This window comes from Oryzias latipes, chromosome 19 (genome assembly GCF_002234675.1).
Source record: "Oryzias latipes chromosome 19, ASM223467v1".
NCBI lineage: Eukaryota > Metazoa > Chordata > Actinopteri > Beloniformes > Adrianichthyidae > Oryzias > Oryzias latipes.
In genome coordinates, this window is record NC_019877.2 from 14,955,571 (window position 1) to 14,977,524 (window position 21,954).

The 21,954-nt window shown below is 39.7% G+C and overlaps 1 protein-coding gene across 4 annotated transcripts in view; it reads left to right on the forward strand.

The window, feature by feature from the left end:
• The window catches only part of sdk2 (sidekick cell adhesion molecule 2), a 394,471-nt gene that overhangs the window by 370,423 nt on the left and 2,094 nt on the right, over positions 1 to 21,954 (forward strand). For 2 of the 4 annotated variants that reach the window (XM_023949201.1, XM_023949202.1), the window contains exons 41-45: positions 694 to 858; positions 1,017 to 1,157; positions 4,408 to 4,546; positions 12,639 to 12,768; positions 21,634 to 21,690. In XM_023949201.1, coding sequence (XP_023804969.1) covers positions 694 to 858; positions 1,017 to 1,157; positions 4,408 to 4,546; positions 12,639 to 12,768; positions 21,634 to 21,690 — 632 coding nt within the window. The remainder of the gene's footprint in view (positions 1 to 693; positions 859 to 1,016; positions 1,158 to 4,407; positions 4,547 to 12,638; positions 12,769 to 21,633; positions 21,691 to 21,954) is intronic. The other 2 variants (XM_023949203.1, XM_023949204.1) reach the window with 1 other exon arrangement.

Genomic DNA, 21,954 nt, shown 5'->3' on the forward strand with positions numbered 1-21,954 from the left:
TCATTCAGTAAAGTGGTCTAAATTATCAACATCTGCTGTCTAAGAATCTTTAAGGGGTTACTGGTTTGGTCAACGGCATTGAGACAATTGGGGTCCTGTTTGTTCTGGTACTGGCGAATCCAGGGGCAACTAAAATAGTGATGGATGTTGGTCATCTTATTGGGAAGGGTGTGTTTTATCGCTTCCAGGTGAAAATGGCTATGAGTGTCCTGCGGTGTAGAGACTCAACATGGGTTTGGATGACAATACAAACAGTAGTCTTCAATGGAACAAGCCAATATTGTTGTCTACAGATTCAATTTCAATCTCTATTAATAACCACAGAATAAGTTCAGCGGCATGACCGACGATCTCGGGGGACTTGTTTATGTTTTTGGAATCACTTGCGAGTGTCAGATTTACATCAATAGTTGCAAGCGGCAGAAATAGTTTCAGTTTTCCCAGCCAGCTCCAAGGCGTCAAATGGTTTTCATTTGAATAACGTCTGCGCCTCCATTTATGCTGTTGACTTACTAGCTGTAAAGTTTTATGAGAGCCATGAAGCTCCCCCCAGGAGCTACAAGCCAGACAGGTGTTTTATCTAAATGACACCAAGAAAAAGCTGCCAGTGATAAACTTGTGTAAATGGTTGGATGCTCATGTGATTGCTTCCGTCTCAACTTCCCCTAAAAAATGTGTTAAATCTCATTACAGATGAGGGTTTGTGGGATATCTTAATCAAGGATATCCCTAAGGATGCAACATCGCACACATTCAACATGGACATACTCAAACAAGGTGTCAGCTACGACTTCCGGGTAATCGGAGTGAACGACTACGGCTACGGCTCTCCAAGTCTGCCTTCTCCTTCCATATCTGGTGAGCTTTCAAGTGTTTTGTTAATGGAACTGAGACGACGGAATTACATTCACATTTTTGACTTAATTAAATTTCCTTAGGTCTTTTAGACTTCACAGAAGAGTGGCTACATGTTCGCTAACAAGCGTGAATTTCAATTTTCTGTCTTTCAAACCCAGCACAAAAAGTGGCCCCTTTCTACGAGGAGTGGTGGTTTTTGGTGGTGGTGGCACTGGTGGGGCTAATCTTTATCCTGCTGCTGGTTTTCATACTCATCATCAGAGGACAGAGCAAAAAGTATGCCAAAAAGACGGAATCAGGTGAGCGCACCTATGTTTACATTTTGCAACCAGGCTATGGCACAGACCTAAAATCACGCCACCTGTTGTTATTATTATTATTATTTAATCTCTGAAATAAATGATTTTCACTTTCTATATACTTCCTAGGTAGGCCTGTCAGGCGTGGAGCTACAGGGCGGCAAGGGGGGGAGGGCAAAAAGCTTTGCCCTTCCACTTGCCCTCCAATTTTTGAGTCAATATTAGTAACATTAATGACATTATTTAAGAATAAGCTTCTTTAAGCAGTGCAAAAATAACAAATATTTTTACATGAAATCTTGAGCTCCTAAAATTACAAATTGTATGCATTTTTTACGTATTTTAAACCTTTCCTTTTCTTACTCTGCTGTTCTCATTCACCATCCTACCAAAGTTTTCTGTTTTAGTTCCACCACTGAGGCCTGTATTCTGCTTTTAAATGAATTTGAATATTGACTAAAGCTGGAAAGCTGGAAGAGTAGAGAGATGAAAGAGAGGAGCATTATTTCAGCCTAACTGTGACATCAGCTGCTATTTCCTTCAGCTCAGCACTTTTTGCTGCGGTTCTCTAGCAACCAGGCAGGGGTGGTGAGGGGAGGGGTCCGTACGGGTCATTGCACATCTTTCTGACTGAAAGAGGAAAAACAAGAGATTTCTTCTCAGTCCGACACAAAGACGCTCTTAAAAGTCTGCATACCCCACTCCAGGAATCTGGTCCAGGCGACTGGCCTCATCAAGCGCCGTTTCGTTTTTTCCGTGTTTTCCAAATCAGCTATCGACCTGAAGGATCCCAGGAGGGGACACCGGGCCAGCAGCAACAATCCACGTCGTTTTTTTGTTTTTTAAACCAATAACACGGCGATCGAAAGTCTCACAGAGCATGAAACGACTGCATGTGTCACTCTCAGTTAAGATGTTTGTCATTGGTTGAGTCTGACAGTTTTCAGACTGTCAAATGTTCAAATGACACCAAGTTCGAATCAGTCAAGTTTATTTGGAAACTGCCCTACCGTGCTTGTCTGAAATCACAACACAAAAATGGAGGACGCATGATTCCGAAACAAAAAATAAAAGGATTTATTATCATTTTAATACAATTTATTCCAAATAATTGGAGATTGTTACTGGTGACCTGTCCAGGGTGTACTCCCCGTTTGCCCAAAAGTAGCTGGACAACTGTGACACTGAAAGGGACACAACGGGTTAAGAAAACGGATTGGATGTTTCAGTTCGGTACAGATCATTCCAATAGGACCAAATAGTTTTAACTGTGTTTTGATAATCGCCTTAACAGTTGACCTAAAAAAGACAATGTTTTGGGAAAGCTTATACAACTGTGGAAACAACTTATTTTAATAAAAAAATGGGATGAAAACTGTCTGAAAGAGACTTGGGTTAAAGCCTTAGTCACATGCACCTGAATTGGGGTGCTGAGGGTGTTTGGGTTGCCTGGGCCCGTGGAGGGTCATAAACCGGATCGGCCTGTCTTATAGGGGAGTGCAGGTGTGTCTTGCAGTTCCCTTGAGGGTCGTACGGACACCTGAAGGGATGTCGTGATAATGGAATGCACCATTTTCGTGTGTGTGGTAAATGTTTTGTATAGTATTTGTAGGGATAATGTCAGTTACATGCACTTATGAGGTACAGATGCTGTTGTACAGTGCCCTTACACCACACTCTAGTCAATAGTAAGAAGCGCGTATAACCTAACAAGGTATGTAAATGATAGGTCACTTAGAGAAATTGCCTTATTTTCTCATTTTTAGAGCTACATTCACACCTGGCTTGGAAACGCGTGTTCAAGCAATGACTTCCAATGACAAGTCTGTGTAAATGCGTGGATACTCACGTGTCGGGCCTCTGCATTTAAAACTCTTGTGTTCACATGTACTTAAGCGAGTCTATACGTCCATTTTCTGGCTCTATGTACAGAACACATGGCAATTGTACGTGTGTCAAAAGTTAAACCAGGTAGAACTTTGACCAATGAGGGACTCCGATCTGATAGTGAAATATGGATGGTGTTCCTTTTCATTCATGGACGTGCCAATCATTTGAAAATTGATTATAAAAGAGAAATTATGAATTAATTCTATGGCACCAAGTCTTTCGTATATGGGAATACAGCTGTGACAGAAAAAGCCTGAAGCAGGATTCGGTAAATTTGCACCGCTTCGGCATTTCGCATGGGCAGCAGCAGTCCAGCGTGAACACTAAACGCTAAAAGAATGCCCATTTAGTGTGTTTTTGTGCGTGCGTCACATGCCCAGGGTGTACGTGTACGTCAGACTAAAGAAAAGTAGCGTGCACTTTTTATTTGGACACCCTTTAGCAGTTCCATCACCCTTGGTGTTGTATAAGTGTTCGCTACGACATGTTGCTTGCAGTATGCCTGTGGAAAAACACACTTTTTTGCCCTCTCTGCTCACCGATTAGCCAACTATCTTGATAGTTCCTGCTGGCCACCTTCATGCCCCGTACAGGTTAGGCTGTTTTTCACCTGCATATCCACCCAAAAAGGCAGTTCTGACTAAGGCTTTATCTGACGTGACCAGTTGGAGGAGACAATAACCACTGGAACTGCGAGGCAATGAGAGTTAAGTGAAACCCTTAATGGTTTTGGAAAGACTTAAATTCCTCCTTAACACTTCAGGGAATGCCTCTGCTTTTTGGGATGCAGTTTGAAGACAGTCATCCAGAGGTAGATGTCAAAAATCAATGCAGGTCTTGTAGCCGTGTGCTCAGTGGAACAGTAGGTCAAGGCAGTAGTTACATCATTAGACAAAGGCTGGAAATCTCCAACACTTTTACTGTGAATTTAAGGAAGCTAGCTGTTCCCTCAGGTAGCTAAGCTAAAGAAACTGCAGACTCCTGCTGGATACTTTGTTATATCGATCTTTTCATCCAACTTTTGGAAAGAAACTTGTTAGCCCTCATTGCTTTCAGCCTGAAATATTGATGCTTGAATTTTTGCTTGGACTTGAGTGAATCTTGCTTAGAAAGCAAAAGCTGTTCATTTGGAAGTTGCCATGATTAAAAAATCCACTTTTTCCTAAAAAAAAAGATTTTTGCCCAAAGGCCTTAGTTTTGCATTAAAAAAATGTGTAGCCTAATCAGCTCCATTACATATGATCAGTTATTTTCTTTCAATTTGTGGAATATGACTGATTGATTCCAGCTTTCCTCCTAGACGCTAACGTCTCTGCTTATCCAGCCTAAGGTAACACACTCTCTTTGAATTTGTGTCCAGGTAACAACTCCAACTGTAACGCCCTGACCCACGGAGACATGGTCAGCCTGGACGAGGGACGCTTCCCCGCCCTGGAGCTCAACAACCGACGGCTGTCTGTGAAGAACTCTTTTTGCCGGAAGAATGGCGTCTACACCAGGTGAGCATTATTTTCTAGTTTTCAAAACAATTGTTGACTTCCCAATCGTTTTTATACAGTTTTACCAACATAATCTCGTGTTTTTTTTAACCGATACTACGGTTATTCTCAGTGCTCAATCAGTCCTCTGACACGTCTGCGGTATCCTTTTAACTGTAATGGGAAGTTCATGACGTCACTGAATGAACAAGTTATTTTAATGAAAATGTTGCAAAAATGAGGCTTAATTAAAAAAAAAAGAAAAAACAACCACCTGCTACATTAGTAAACGATTAAAGGTTCTTTTTCGCTAGAAAGTAAAACGTTCTTACCCCTAAAGAGTTAAATCTTTATCTATTTATTTTTAGTGGGTAAAAAACTGCTGGATATATTTAAAGAAACAATAAAAGAAAAAGTTTCAAGCAGGCATCTCCTGAAGGAACATTTGGACGACAGAAATGTGTATGAAGCTGAAAACACGCTGAATATATCAAATGTTGAAACCGAGTCAGAAGAACTGGAAAGTTTGGTGAATGCTGCTCACCGTTCACACAAATATCCATATGAAATGATTGATTTTTCCTCAGAAAAATGCCTGCGGCGCCTTTCAGCTCTGAGGAAATGACAATCTTCCTGGACATAAACAGATTTTTTTTTTAATGAGCGCCTGTGAGTCCTGCCTTCATTGGTCCTGAGACCTTGTTAAAAAAATGTCTGACTGACACCTGTGCAACTAAGACTTCAGGGTCCCACATTCAAATCTGACGGCATGCCTGGAATAAGTTTATTAGTAGGCGTGAAGATCTAGGAAACAGCTGCTGCCATGTTGTGGAGGGCAGTTGAAAGGTTTGCAGCAGCCTGCCAGCAGTGGCTGTATTTCTGATGGAAATGCAATCTTTTCGAGAAAAAGTTGGGTTTCGAGGAGTCAGGTGCAGACCGACGTTCCATGTGTCCAGAGTGTTTCAAATGGCAGAATCTGAGAAGCGAGGTCCAGTCCGTGCTTTGGGATGTGTGCGTGCGACTTCGAGGACAGATCAAAGCAAACTCATGTCTTTGAGAGACTTCCAGGCAGGATTTCTGACTTGAATTGGGGGGTGGGGGTGGGGGGTAAGAATGCACAGATGTACTCGCAGAAATCGGCGCTCTTTGAACTCGGAACACAGAAGAGAAATCCAAATCCAGACACCTGAGCTTTCGATTGCAGATCAATGACTCATCTTGATCTTTGGTCTCAGAGCGCCACAGCGCAGATGAAGCCCTCAGCCTTACACTCATAAGAAATCAAACATTCTTAATCCAGCGTGTTCAGCCTGATCCAGAGCGATATCAGGCTGCAAATGCCAGTTTTGACGGTGGAGGTGCAAATTATACCGCCACGGTGCTCACAAAGTTCAGTTTTATGAAGTCTTAGCAAAGCCAAAGCTCTTGACAGCCGATCCCTTCGGTGTAAATGTGAACTTTGTAAACCTCTAAACAAAATCAATAAAGTTCGGGTCTTTTCCGTGTATAATAATTTTCTTTTGGTATTTGATTTTTCTAAAAAAAAAAAAAAAAAAATACATGTTTAGTGGAGGGAGGCTTTTCTTGCTCTTGGTTGGCTTGTTATAGTTACAAAAATCATTGAATTTCTCAAAAAGAGAGCTATAATCAAAAGAAATACATGAAAAACTTAAAAGACACCTTTTAAAAAACATCTTTTTAGGTGTCCATTATCAGAAATGAATGGCCGAAGGTATGATTTTTCGAAATCTTGCGTCGTCCGTTATTTGCTATAATTACTTTAATTTTGTAATTTCTAACATTTAACCCCATGTGTCGCTAATTTTGCAATGTATCATTAAATGTAAGACTCAACCTAATTAAGCATCACCTTGAACAGAAAAAATACTAACAAATATTTTAATATACTTTGTTTTTTCCACAATTTAAGATACACCTTATAAGTCTTTTTTTTCTTCAAAAAACAACAGCGTTTAATGTAATGTTGAAGTTTCAAAGTTTCCAATAAAGTTGCGTGTTTTTGTAAATACGCTAACATGGCTAATGGTCTGTGTTAGTTTAAGGAGTTACTAACAGGGCTGGGAGTTAGCATAGTCAGAGTAACGTTTGTTTTAGCGCTATAAGTCTCTTTTTTATGAGTTGCAGACAAGGTTGAGTGTTTTTGGGTCAGACTGTTTTTATTTTTTTACATGTTACTAACAAACCTGGGATGTAGCATAGTCACAGGACTGTTTTTTTTGGTAGTGTCAGTCTTTTTTTTTTTACATGTCGCAAACGAGATTTGGTGTTATTGCAAATAAGCTAACGCAGCTAATGTGTAGAAGTTTTGAAGTTTTTGTATTTTGACATGTTTTTTACATGTTAAAAACAGTGGGAGGCCGTGCCTTACACACCTGGGCCTTCAGTTGTGCTACATCTGAACCACTCAACCCTTCCTTAACCATTTTACGATGCAGAAACAAGCGTTGCATTCCAAGTTGAAAGTTCCTGTAGCCACAATAAATAAACTGAATAAACAACAGTAAACAAATCTTGTTATGCAACTACAGCCAGCAAAAAAAATTGAAAATAACCACAGAAATTTGGAATATAATTTATAATGGTATTTATCATTTCAGTCATCAAAAAATCTAATTATTTGAAGACAAAATCCATCCTCCTCACGTTCCGTCAAGAAGTCCTTTCTATTCCATCAAGGCCAGTGCGACGCTCGACAGATGCAGTGGACACGGGGATGAATACTGTGATGTTGGCTAAGCCTGCTACAGGGCCCTGCTAACTCAAAATCTGATTGGTTGAAGGAAATGAATGTCATTTCCGACATTGATTTAGCATTACATGCCTTCAGAACTGATGGTGAAGGCCTCTTTAGCTCTGACCCTGCCTGGCAACAAAGGACAGCTGAAATGTGATTGGTTAAATGCTCCAATATTCTGTCTGGAAGCAGCATAACCATCATAAACACAATATAAGGGAGTGGACCATTTGGAATGATTTAATGAGTATGCATGGACAAAATATATATATTAACACATGATTCAAATATTTTTTAGACCTTGAGAGAAGCCCTTGAAGGCCCTGACGACCCACCACTGGTTACTAAGAAGGTTGGAAGTTAGCGGTAACGGTAATGTTGGTTTTAGTGGTATCAGTCTGTGTTTTTTTTATGTGTTGCAGACAAAGATAGGAGTCAAAGGGATTGTGAATACGCTAACACGGCTAATGCTTCTAAAGTGTCTAACGTGTAATGTGTTACAAACAAGTGCTAGAGGTTCAGTTAATAAAGTCTGACTGATGGATTCATCTCTGACTCATTCGTCTCGCTTAATTAGTGCCTATTAGTGCGTTGTACCTTTTTTATGACAAAAGATTTTAAAAAAGATGTTCATTCAGGCGTAAAAAATAGTTTTTCACGAGAAGCGGACTATTTGAAACGTGGCCTGACCCATTGTCATGGTAACAGCTAACGAGCCAGCACCTCGTTAGCTGCTGGTGAGGATGAACCAGCAGAGGAAAGCGGTATATGAGCTGAACTTACGTTAAGTGATACAAAGCATCGTTTCACAGGGAAAGTTCACATCTTACCACTTGATTTTGTCCAGACGATGAAGCAAAAGTTTGTTTTCAAAGAAACAAAGTCCATCAGCAGATCACCTTCAATGTAAGAACTCGTTAACTCTGATCTGATCATAAATGTGTATTAACAAACAAATAATTTAATTCTTTAATTGTTAATAAAATTATTTATAAACCTATCTTCCAAGAATCTGTTCAGCTAGCCTTTATGGCAGCGCAATAATATAAAAGATTCAGGCTGTTTGACCAGAACATCTTTATACGAGTCCATTATCACTTTTTAATGGACACCCTTCAGCCAATCCGATACAAGTATTCACCCAGACCTGGTAGAAGCGAAAAGTTAATATTTAAAGCAGTCAAATGCTGCTTTTTTGTGATTTGATTATTTTTTTTTACAAGATGCAGATGTTCCTGAAAAAAGCAAAATTCAATATTAACTGACAGCATTTCACCACCCAAGAAGCCTTCGTGTGGTTTCACGCTGACATCCAAACTCCACGCCGCACTGCTGTCATCCTCATGGTGGAAGGACTCACAGCATCCTCGTGTTTTAGCTGACTGAAAACAACTTTGACAGTCTGCTGCGAGGTTGACACGGGTCTCGGTGAAGCGGTTCTGTGTAGATTAACATGATTTTAAACACTCTTGAGTGACAAAGCTTTTGAACATTCCTGACATGGTAATGAGTCCCTTTGGGAGACTGTGGTATGAAGAGAGCTGTATGCGGAGCTCTCCCTTCTTCGCTGACATGCTGCTGATTGACGTCTGCTGTGAGAGGATTAAGTGGACCCCGCTCCATCCGAGTGAACGGGCCTGATAAATAATTTACACTTCAATCACCAGAGTCAAGGCAAGAGGGCCAGAAGTGGGCCGAGTTTGCTCCATATTTTTGCGGAAGCGGTTTATCAGGAAGCCCCAGCCAGCCCTCTATAGCATGTCTGCTCTGTGGCTTTGTTTGTTTGGCTCTGATAAATCGCCGCTGCAGGGAGAAAGTTTAAAAATCAATGCTGATTTGTCTTTCTTACTTTATTGAGGAGATTTTTAGGGTTTATGGTGCAAGTGCAAACCTTTTCAGAAAACTGGCTTAAGGGCACATAAATATTAATTACTGTTGTTTTTATTTATTTGATTTAAGGCCAGATCTTTTAAAGGGTGCAACCATCACTGCCCAAAGTGCTGCTAAATGCTTTGAAATAAAAACTTTTTGTACAAATGGTGTGGTGCTTTTGGTCAGAACTGATCCTGTGACTTTTTAATCAGAGGTCAGAGGTCAGATTATGGTTCAGATGCCTCAGGAGAAGAAAATACTTAGTACTTCACTCATAATCCACTGCTAACTCGAGAAAATTTAGTTTAACTTTAAAGTAAATTTTAAAAAAAGAAGGCTGTTTAAATAAAGTTAAATTATCAAATTTTCAAAATAAAAGTTTTTATTTTTTACTTTTTAAATACATTCAGTAGGTAAGGCAAGTTTGTTTGAGCAGCACATTTCGTGTATAAAAACTATTCAAAGTGCTTTACAAAAAAAAAAAAAAACACTCAAAAGACTTTCTTGAAGTCAGTCCAGATCTGTGTAGACTAGAAGCTGAATGAAACTTCGTCATGATAAGTTTTGACTCTAGAAGCTGAAAAAGGAGCCGATACAGATGACCGGATAGTTCTGGCTAGTACCAAACAGACCAATCAAGAGGTCAATCATGTATTTAAAATATCTTTCCATGTTTTTTTGTGTATTTAATAACATAGTTTTTCAAAACGGAAATTGTTAATGCTTCTTGAACTTTTGCTTTCTGGCTTTACTCTATGTACTTTTTAAGGCATCAATCCATTCATTAAGTGCAAATTTGGAGCTAAATCTGTATAGAAAGTCTGAATTTGACTTGACTTGATTTACAGCTAACAAAAAAAACTTGTTTGCATATCTATGCAAATAAACACATCCCATTCATTCAATATTTACAGCTTTCTAAAAAATAGTTAGAATAGAATACTAATACTGAAGACACCTGCATAAAAATATGCATTCATAGCCTTACAAGTATAGTTTTGTGTCTCCCTGACTTTAATTTGGCTTCTAAGTTTAGTTTCAGGGTTTATGTGATTGATTTCCTACACTGAGATTTTAATTAAAATCACAAAAGCAAAAAAACTCCAATATAAATGTCTTAAGAATAATAAAAAGGATTATCCAAGATTTGGCTTTTGTGGATAAATATTATCTTTCCCTCTATGTCTTCAATCATTTTTTACAATTAATGTTTTACTTTCTAAGTTGCCAGCAATGTTGGATTCTTTTTATAGAAACAAAGACCTTTGAATGTCCTTATAAAAAAACCTCTGTTGTGCATGAAGAGCTTCCTGCAGTTAATATTTGATTTGTTTCAAGTTAAGTGAATTAACTTTAGTTTGATGTAAATCATCAGGCATAACTGAATTACAGCTCTCTTGGTAATTTCCCAGTGGAGTTTTCTCATTTTTTCCCCTCAATTCACGCAAAGAAGGACGTCTTGTGAGAACCGCTTGAATTAATCAGATAATTTTTGAAATGCTTCCCGCATGTATTCATCCGAAAAGGGCTTATGCAAATGTATTTTGGGGTGCATGAAAAGCCGCTGTGTGCGCTGCAGCGGCTCCACTGGCAGGGACCAGCGGCCGACGCCACGGCCCGGAAAGTCACCGGGAGTCTCGGAGGAGTCAGCCAAACCAACGGCAATCAGCGAAAACAGACGCCTGTTTGTTTTAGCAGAACCAAGGACAGAAATACGGAGCAGAGGTTTTATTCAGTTGACTTAAGAAGAGCCAATCATTTTATATTTCAACTTATTTCCCCTTTATTTGCTTTGAAGTCCCCCTTCTGTCCCCCCCTGCTCTAAGGGTTTCTTTCTTTCACGCCTACAACACTGGCATGTTTGATCACTGCAGTGTGCCGTTCACATGTGTGGTGACCGCTCCCTGTTTTAGTCTGACGACCCCCTTAAGCTGTGCAAGACGTCTGTTTGCAGTTTAGTCACACGAGCCAAGTGGTTTGACATTCCTCAGCCCACGCTGAGGACTGAAGCGGGGAATTATTCTTCCAGGACACACTGGCTGCATGATTGTCCCATGATTCTCATCTAAACGGGTTGCAACTGCTAATTTCATAAACTAGCTGGGCCTTAGATTGAATCCCTGAAACTGAACCATTTCTGATTTTGTTTTCCACAAAAAACGTAGTGGAAAAATTTAAAAAACAAAAGTGTCCAAAACCGGTTTTACCACTTTTTTCTTGAGCCTGTAATAAAAAATCTGTTAGTAAAAAACATGCATTTGGGTATAAGCTTGATCAACTTTGAGAAAAAAAAAATCCAAAAAGTTTTCAAGTTAAGTCTTATTTTGAAAAATAAAAGCATGTAAACAACTGCATTTGGACATAAAACCAATACCTTTTCAAAAATCAACAAAGAATTCTCTCTTTTCAGTCCCTCTGCTTTGATATAAGACCTTGAAAAAGAAACTGAGGTTACTGACTTCCTGTTTGAAACAGGCATCAAAATGAAAATTGAAAGGAGGTAAGTTCACTAAATGACCACCAGGTGGCTTGTTGAAAGTCAGCAAGTATAACTAAATTGTCTCCCATGTAAACTAACAAATTGGCAAATCAATCCATAAATGTTTGGAATGGAACTGAAACTTTTTGAAGGATGTTTGGTGTCAACTGGCTAAGAGGCTAGCAACCATCACAGAACAGAATGAATGGCAAATCTGTATGAACCATTAGTTCGTATTAGACTCATTTAAAGCCACTTTACTACCTTCTGGGCTTGTTGCTGTCAAGGCCTTTTTGTTTTCCTCCTCTTAGAAAAGATAAACATGAGGAGACAAACAACCCTGACAGTTGTTGAAAAAATGACCAGTAAACCTAATCTGGGACCATCGGTTAAGCCACAACTAGACTGGAGGCTGATTGACTTGGAAAAAATCTACCGTAACTCTTCAACCATTTACGCAATTATTGTAACTGATGCTGGAGTCCAGAAAAGTAGCCTTGTACTGATATGCTGCGCTGTATAATATAAATGGGTTTATGAAATCACTGTAAATCAACTAATGCGTTGAAAAAAGCGGCTTTGCACCACCTTGGTCACAGGCACCCGTACAGATCAACCCCTCTGTTGGTGCTGCAGGTTTTTGGGTCGCCCAAGCCCGTAGAGGCTCATTGACGGAAATGTCCACATCTTAAAGACAGTGCAGTTGTGACATGCAGTTGCCCAGAGGCTCATGCGGCCACCTTAAAGCTGCATTCACACGGGACCCGATTTTCACGTCAAAGGCGTCGGCTTTCAATGTTCAGTCAAGGTACAGACTATATCAGGGGTCTAGTGGTGCGATTTGGCCGTCGGGCGCTGCGTGAATCAGGGACTTAGCATTAGGCAAGAGGAGTTTTCAGTGACGTAATCAAAGGGTAGTGGTTTGTATCCTTTATTTGAACCCACCTTCACCGCTCAGAGGACATTAACCAAATAAATATCAACTTTTTTGGGTGTCGTTTGTCCAGGTCTCCTCCCAGGCCGAGTCCGGGCAGTCTTCATTACTCCGATGAAGACTTGAGCACCAAGTACAACGACTTGATCCCTGCAGAGAGCAGCAGCCTGACGGAAAAACCCTCTGAAAAGTCGGACTCACAGGTGCAGTAGCAGCTCATCCTCCATCCACTGCATAAAGTAGCATTTGTTTCCCGTTTGAGCCTGTCTGTGTGCCACCTCCCTCTGAATGCGGAATGCAGCTTGCCCCCTTTAGCTGTCACGTCTTTCCTGTGTCAGTCGTCAGATCGCGTCCCGCCTGCAGAGCTTCCCTGATAGAGACGGACTAATGCACACACAGAGAGATGAGAGATTAATGATTCTGCTCAGCGGCTGCACAGCAGGTTGGAGTCCGGGCACTTACCTGTGGAGAATGTCACTTAACAGCCACGCAGCCAAGATTCAGCACACTGCACTCATCTCTGGTTATGCCAGACGGACCCGAAAAGATATTTTAGAGAAAGCAGGATATTTGGAAATGTTCATTCTGGGCAGCCGGCCCGTCCGACTCTTATTTCAGTTAGCAGGTCAGAGTGATCTGAGTGGAGAGCTACCAGAACGGATTGATTTTTTGCTCCCGTGTGTCAGAGCCAGCCTGTGCCGACATTGTGTATAATTACAAATCAAAGAGTTGGAATTTTTTTCTTTTAAGCCTTCTAAGCAGACGCAGTGAAGACTGATAAATTACTAACAATCGCTGCTGAAATTTCTGACTTGTGGCTTTTGCTGTGTGCTAAGCAAAACTAGGTTTGGGAAAATTAAATCAATAAACTGCTTTTTTGGGTCTCTTTATCTTGGTATTGATCGGCATGCCTGCCACCCCAAGTTCTAGCTTTTTCTCATTTGAAGTTTTATTCTTTTTTAGAACCTCGGCTGTTTTATTCAGATGTGTGAAAGCGATCTCACACTGTCTGGATCTTATTAACAAACTTTAGTCTCTGAGTTATAACCTTGGAACTTTTTTCCAAATTATCTCAGAGAATTGTACGGTGGCCCTGAAGTGCAAACCACACCAACAAAACTTATTTAGAGATCAAAGCAAAATACCAGAATCCCAAAACAACCCCCCCCCCTCTCTAAATGAATATTTAGAGAAAAAAAACGAAGTAATTTTCAGAATTTGAACTGAAATGTTAAAAAATGAAGCACAAACAGAAACCACAAAAGTTCATTACAATGGAGGATCACTGATTGGACGATGACGTTTGATTTCGGATGATTTTTGAGTTTTTTCAACGGTTTAGTATTGATTCATGGCAAACAACTTTGGAATGGAATGATGGACGAATGTCATCATCCAATCAGTGGATGATCAGTATCTAGGTACCTTTTCCAGTTTCTTATTGCGCTTAGGTGTTTTTTAACATTTCATTTTGATTTCTGGATATTGCATTCTGGAAGGTTGACGTTTTTGCGTGGAGTGATTTCTTGGTGTGATTTGCACTTCAGGGCCACCGTAGAATCCCTGAGATAAATAAAATTCCACTGCCAGATATCTTTCCCTGCCAGTCCTTATCAGGAGACCGAAGTCCTATTGAACCCCCCTCCATCAATGAATTGCTCCAGACAGGACCTTTCAATACTCCCTAACACCCACCCCCCCAAAAAAAGCGATTGGACATTTCGCCGCCTGTCTGGCATATGTGCCGTCAAACACGGCCTGGAAGCAGAACCCGCCTGGTGCCATGCTGCACCACAAAAAGGGGCGGACGTTTTGACTTTGACAGACGGGGCCTTCACTGTCACCCGGGGGGGTTTCCCTGCCGCCGCTGACAGCTCGCCATATCAGCACCACAGTGGTGCTTTGGAAAAGTCCAGGAATGCCTTTTGAAGTTTTATTGAGCGGATAACTGAGCTATCTGCACGACACCGTCCTGTCTGTACTCTTTAATCCTACAAGCCCTTCTCAGCAGGTATAAGATGACTATTGTGCTCCTCCTCATGAAGGGATTTGGAGGAAGCTAACATTTACTCAGCGAGGCAACAATACACCTACTCTGTTGTGCTAAAGGCTTTTTTTTTTTCACCGTTCCCTTATTTTTACAAGGTCGTGTCTGCGTATCATTGAAGGGGATCTCATCTCTGAGTCACAGATGGACTGGAGATTATCCTCTCTATGCACAATGCCGATCCATGGAAGTGAACCCATAAGTAAAAGTTAATTGAAAAAATTCCGATAATATAAGGGATCAGGAATCTCTTCTTTCCTTCAGAGGCCACTGCCTCCTTTCCTTCTTGTCCTTCATCTGCCTTTTTTCCTTAATTTTTTATGTTTCACTGACTTGGAGCTTTTCTTGGCTAAGACTCTGCTCTTTAAAAATATTTTACTGCCACAAATGATGAATCACTGCTTTGTTTTGACTATTTGTTACAGGATTTTATTTGAGGATTAAGGAAAACTATGAGCGTGAATAAAAGTGCGAGTTTTTATGTGTTTTTAGCGGAAATCTGGGGAAATCTGAGACATAATTGTGCTGATAATGGGAGCTGGGACCATAGCCACTCCAACCCACTTTTTTTTTGTACAGTAAGAGTCCCCAATCCTTCCCAAACTTAACATATTTTTTTCACACTATAAGGCATTCTTGAAAGCCTTAAAAAAAAATCAAAAACGAAAGTGCGCCTTCTAACCCAGAGCGCTTTATATATGGATTATTTCTGGTTGTAGTGCAGAAGATAACTATAACAATTTCTCAAAACTCAAAACAAGCACCAAACCTGCCATGTTGATCCTTCTTGGACCATTTCTTAGAAATTAAAATTGTTAGTTAGGCACTTAAAATTCAAAAATGGCCATTCCAAGACAGAATTGAACACATTTGCTGGATTTTATTATTAAATCCTATATTTCTGACAACAGGGAGGTCAAATTAATAGCTTTAAATACTTTTTAGGGCTTTTTTTTATGTCATTTCTGACCAAAAGAAAGAAAAACACCTAAAACACAACCTTTTAGCAAAACAGTTATTACATGTCGTGTACTAAAAAGAATGTTTCTCTTCCTTATATTTGTACACAAGCAGCTTGTTAGTCATAGGTGAGAGTTGAGTAGGTGGTAAGAACCCAGAGGTTGTGGCTGACTGCTGAAAGACCTCTACCACTACACCCACCTTCATAATTTACAGATTATTTTTGTCATGTCGCTGGGACATATGCTTCTGAATAATCCCAACATGTACGATTAACCCCTGTGCTATCCGATGTTCTCCCTACCATGACAAAGGTGGATAAAGGTGGAAAGATTTCATGTAATCCACGGACACCAGTGAAGATCACAAATCATTGAAGAAAAAAGGTTCAGAGCACTGTCTAGTGGGTCTAGATGACCCAACTCCCAATGGTAAAGTGACTAGGATAGCACAAGGGTTAAACACCAACATCAGTCCATTTTATTGCAAATTTGACTGCAGAAAAGGTGGCCATCTTGAAAAAAAAACTGCCATTTTGAATATCCACATGGCTGAGTAGTCTGTAAGGAATATTGGTGCCAATTTTGGTTCCTCTTTCCACAGTTCAAAGATTTTTGGGAAATATTCAGTTATGCTGCACGCTGTTGTCTGAAGGGATTTTGAGAGCTACACAGCGGACTGTCAATATGCTTTTTTTGCGTCCGCCATTTGACAGTGTGACTCACCGGTATGTCAAAAGCGAGCGGCACCTCGTCCATGTCGTGATGTGGCTGGGCTGGGTGTGTTAGTCTGCGATCTTTGTCACTGCAGTAGGAGCGGAAGGTGGACAGCTTTTCATTGTAATCCGCTGGAAGGGCGCAGCAACTTCATTTCCCCTGCAAGCACAACTGCTTTCAGTTGAATAGTGACTGTAGAGATGCTTTATTCGAACCATAAATTCATTCCTCTTTAATTCTCTCGCAGCTGCTCCATTCCCATGTTCCTCCGCGTGGCTGATAGCTTGCAGTTTAAACTGTGCTTCATAAGCGTTCCTATAGTGCGGATAATGTGGCATGTTGAAAATACAGAATGCTGCTTTTGTCAAAATAATAAAAAGAATCCTACAAAAATATACATTTCTGAATATAGTTTTAAGAAAATTAATACCTTTCAACAAAAACACTTCACTTAGAAAAAAATGCTTTCTTAATTGTTTTCTTCCAGGGCGGAAATTTCCCTTTTTTTTCCTTTTTTTTTACCCATTGAATATATTAGAAAATAAAAGTTTTAAAATTCAAAATGAACTTATTTGATTTCAAAACGTTTCTTGATTTTACCTTCTCCTGTACATTTTGTGTTGTTTTTTTTGTCTGCAAAATATTCTAAAAAAAATATTAATATTATGAGCAAGCAAATATTAAGGCACACAAAGTTAAAAAAAAAAATACAACGTGGCAAATTTTAAAAGTTTTTTTATATGGAAGTCCTCCACTCCATTACCATTTTACCTATTCTTTGGGTTTTCCTATTTTTTTCACTCTCTTGTGGAAGGTCAATCACAACATTTTTATAAATTTTTTTTTGTCTACATAAAAGGGAATGGAGCTCGACAAGGATTCTGCTGTCAGCATGTTAACTGGATTCATTGCACTCCCCCTTTCTTTTTATTATTTGCTTTTTTTTCTGTGGATGTTTAGGCTCCAATTACTTTGTAATGTTTATTGTATTTATTTCTTTATTTTATGAAATGAAATGCTCATGCCACACTCACTCTTAGATCTGAAGACCTTCTTCTAGATCTCCATTGTTCACCAACCGTAGGACAACACATTCTGGAGTGATTTTGAAGTGTTTTTGAAAACGCGCAAACCCCACCCCTTATGCCCCCCCCCCACACACACACACACCCACACATACACACACATACTGTTATTGTCTTTGGGGACCCTGCTGTGTTTGCTTCGTCAATAAAAGTACCATCAACCGCTCCACCCATCCCCATTCCCCCCTGTCCTCATTGCAATAATTCATAACTAAAGGACAAAGGACTGACCCAGTCTGTGGGTTTTAGGGGGGAGGGGAGTCCTAATTGGAAATGTGTACACATTGCTATAGTTATACAAAAAGAAGAGGAAATTGTCCTTCACAGTGATGTCTTTAATCCATTGACTGGATATGAGAATTGGACTGAGTGACCCCTCACCCTTGCTTTCCAAACAGGAAGTAGCCGCTAGTTCCAAGTAGCCAAAATCCTGTAGACTTCCATTGAGAAATAAACAGCTATTACTCAGTCATTGTATTTGTCAGAAAAACCATTGTTGGTCTTCAACTCTTCAAAAAATATATTTTGTCTTGATAATCTTAATATTTTTCGTGATTTTTTTTCTCTCTCATTCAAGTCATAAACTGGCCAATCAGATGTACAGTAGCTGGTGCCCGCTGGCTCCACATCAAACATTCAAAGCGTTTGAGCTCTTAAGTGGTAAAGAAAAAGCTCACTCCTTATTAGGGAGTGGTTGCCATAGAATCAATTGCTCGGACCGACTCAGACCAATCACTGCTTACTGACATTGTCTACTTCCAACATGACGATGTCGTTATCGCGAAAAAATTGGCGAATTAATTGATTTAGGTGATTTTGTTGGAATCGGAAATAAGCCCTTTTTCTGGATGATGTCACACCCACTCAGTCCAGTTCTCATACAGTCAATGATTCCATCAGTAGACGACTTCTATGTCAGCTTAGATCATTTCAACAACCTCAAGTGGAATTCTTTGACTTCCTCTTCCAATTTTTTTCCAGCAGGCTGTACACTGGGGGGGAAAGGCTGTCCCCTACAGGTGTCCGTTAATAGTTCATTCAATTGTTGAACACAGGACAGATCTGCGGAGGAAGGGAATTACTGAACGTCTGAATAACGATCAGAAACTCTAAATGACAAAATGGACTGTGAGGCCCTGCTGCCCACTGTCATGCTTGTTAATTGTAAACAAACAGTCAGCCAGAACCACAATGTCCCAGCCTTTCCCAGTGGAATTTCTTTTGCTCAAAAGCTTTTTGATCATGGTAATCAGTCTTTTCGGGGGGTTTTTGCGGTCCGCATTCAGAGGGTAGCTACGCTCTCACCAGACGTGTGACGCATCTTCACACCAGACTGCTACTGTTTACCAGCGCATGACCACACACAGGATGTGCACTTTGTACAGAGAGCTCAAAAGTGGTCTTAAAAAATGTCCGAGGCGGCCTGAGACACGCACAGACCGAAACGCACTTTTTAAATAAACGCAAATTTTACTTAGACTTTTCATTGAAAGAAAAGAAGCTTGAATGCGTGTTGCAAAGGGCGGTGGGAATCTAGCTTTATAACTTTCTTCCTGCTCACTTCAACATGCTAAATATTAAAATAATTATACTTATGAATGCATATTAAACAAAGAACACTTCATAGTTTGCCCTGCGACAGACTGGCGACTTGTCCAGCATGTCCCCCAGTCTTCACTCGCAAGTGGCCGGGATAGGCTCCAGCATCCCTGTGACCCCAAAAGGGAATAAATGGATTAAAAAGAGAACGATGATGAATAAACAATTCTCTGTATTGTCATTTTAAACTTAAAGGAACATTTTTGCCATTGTTTTTTTTTGTTTTTTTTCACATGTACTGCACTTCCAGACCTTTTATTTTATCAAATGCTGCACTTCAATCTCTGTCTCAGCCTCGTTCAGCACATCATTTGTAAATGATCATGTCACACTGACAAGCTTCTATGTGTGAAATCTATTTTTAATTTTTTTTCTAAAAACAGTATGATTGCTCCCTGGAGGTTGAGGGTGCAACACTGCATTTCATGCTTCAGTTATGCTGATTTCACAGCATTTAGCTGCAGCTATTAGCTTGTAATGAGCTGGAAGTAAAGAGCTTTAATCCTGATCGCGATTTTGCAAACATGCAAAGGATCTTTGCTCCAGGTTTTCCAATCAGATCCTTGCGAGATGATCACTGATAAGGAAGGGGGAATGTAAGCGTTTTCTACTGATGGGATTAAAGTCCTCTGCACACAGTCGCTACCAGATGAACGCTCCGCACATATGCCACAGGTTTGGTGTTTCATCCCTTTGTGCACGGTTCATTCTTTAACGGTGAGGTCATAGCACTGGAAGAGCCTCAGTGTGTCTCTATAGTTCACTCTCAAAAGACATTTTTGGGTCAAACTGCATTTAAAAAGAAACGCTGAAGACAAACTAACCACAGATTAACCAGCTCTGATTTTGACTATACTTAAGAGAAACGAAGCTTGATGAAAAGTATTGTAAGAAAACATCTGTCATTGATTATGTTTAGGGGGAAAAAAAGAACGGCGAAGAGGATCACTTTCTTTTGTTTAACCCTGTAAAGCCTACATCACAGAATTGACAGAAATTTAAATTTTCTGGAATTAAGTCGTTTTTTTTAAACCCTTTGATAAAATCCAGAAAGAAAAACTATGAAATGTCTTTTTTTTAGATATAAAAAAATCAATTATGATATGATAGGTAATTGGTAGGTTTTTGCTCACAAAATTGTTAGTTTATGATGCAAAAATCTTTAGATGATTGTTTTTGAACTAAAAAAGCACTTTATTTACTCACTGTGACAAATTTGAAACACACACTTTTAACATGGTGTGACTTTAAATTATTAACTATCAACATGTTTTGCATTCTTTCAATACAGCAAATAGTCAATTAAAATAATGATTTACAAAAGATGTGTTTCTCCCACTTAAAAAATTTTGAAAATTAGTAAAACGTCACACCAAATGGTTTTTGGAGATTTCGTGTAACTTGTTGCTTGTTTTTTTATGATACATATAATCATCCTCCTATTTCCTTAACCTCCCTTTTTCCCACTCTCTGTCTTTTACCTCCTCTTCCTCCTACAAACATCCCTCTCTCTTCGTCTTTCTTGTCCCGTCCAACAACAAAAAAAAAAGGATACAAATATAATCAATATAAATAAAGTTTTGCCTAAATTACAAAAGGAGTTTGCTGAATAAATATACACCTTGTGTGTCACACACTGTTCTAACAGTAACATCTGTCCAACACAAGAGGCCTTCAGCTCTCATACGTTTGCGCAGCTGTTGGACAGGACGTGTATTTTAAAAAAAAGTGAAATGAGCAGGAAACGCCCTTTTACTGCCCCTAGTGGAGTGATGATGAATTACCGGACAGAAAACAGGGACCAAGTTTTTAAACAATTAGTTTTTAAGAAAAGTTTTGATCACGCTAATAAGCTAGATGCCTCACAAACACATAATAAAGTATGATACAAATGGGTATTCAGGGTTAAATACTTAAAATTAAAATAGTACCTGTTTGTGTCCTAAAACACTTTTTTTTACTTCTTTAAATTTTTCTGAAGTTTAAAAAAAGCAAAGTTTCTGTGTATGTTTTATGTACGGTAAAGGAAACCTTAGACTACATATGTATCACATATGTGCGGTGCAACTTTCAGCTTAGGCACTGTGGTTTGTTCTCTAGATTTCTAGCTCCTGCCAGCAGTTCTGTTTCTGTTTGAGGGAATGGAACAAAACTGTAAAAGTAGGACAGAGGGAGAACAAAGAGCACCTGAAAAAAAGAGGAGAATCTTAACATGGATTGTTTTTGAACCTTTTTTGGTACCTGTTCTGTTGTAGGGCTCTTAATACCAGCTCAGAATGACTGCACTTTAGAATATTATTTGACTATAATTTTGGCAAAATTGACTGCAGTCGTTTAGTGTAACAAGATGGTTATTCAAACAACAGCTGGACGACTGGAGTAAAAAGCAGTTAAGTCACTTTTTTTTTTTTTACTTTATTAGCCTCCAGCACAACCTCATCCAGTGAAGCACTGGTGATTTGTTACTCATGTCAAACCTAAACCGCGATTTAAAGAAAGCAGATTTCACACCATTCACACAGAACACGTATGATGGGTGTGTCCATCCCCATGTTTCTGTCCGTATTTTGGTGTGAACCGTCATCATCATCATCACTCAGCCATTTGAGTCATTCTGTTATGCTGACACACTGTAAAACCCATTGTTTTGTTCACCCATAGGAGGCGCTGGTGTTTTCCTATGGGACAGGTGGCCAACATACACTACCACTGCATTTGGTGAGGTTCCAATGGCTGCTTTGAATGTTTTTTTTTGTTTGTTTTTTTAAGTCCCATAAGTGATCGATTCCAAAGTGATCACATTCACTCCCTTTCCGGTTTATGTGGTGCATTTTTTTATTTTCTTTTTCTTTTGGTCAGGCTTTATTCCTGATTCTCCAAGTGATGTGTTACACTCCAAATGATGACTTCATTCATGTCCTGTTGGTATTCTGTGTATGCTTCAGCTTCCAGCCAATCATGCTTCCACCATCACTGACCATC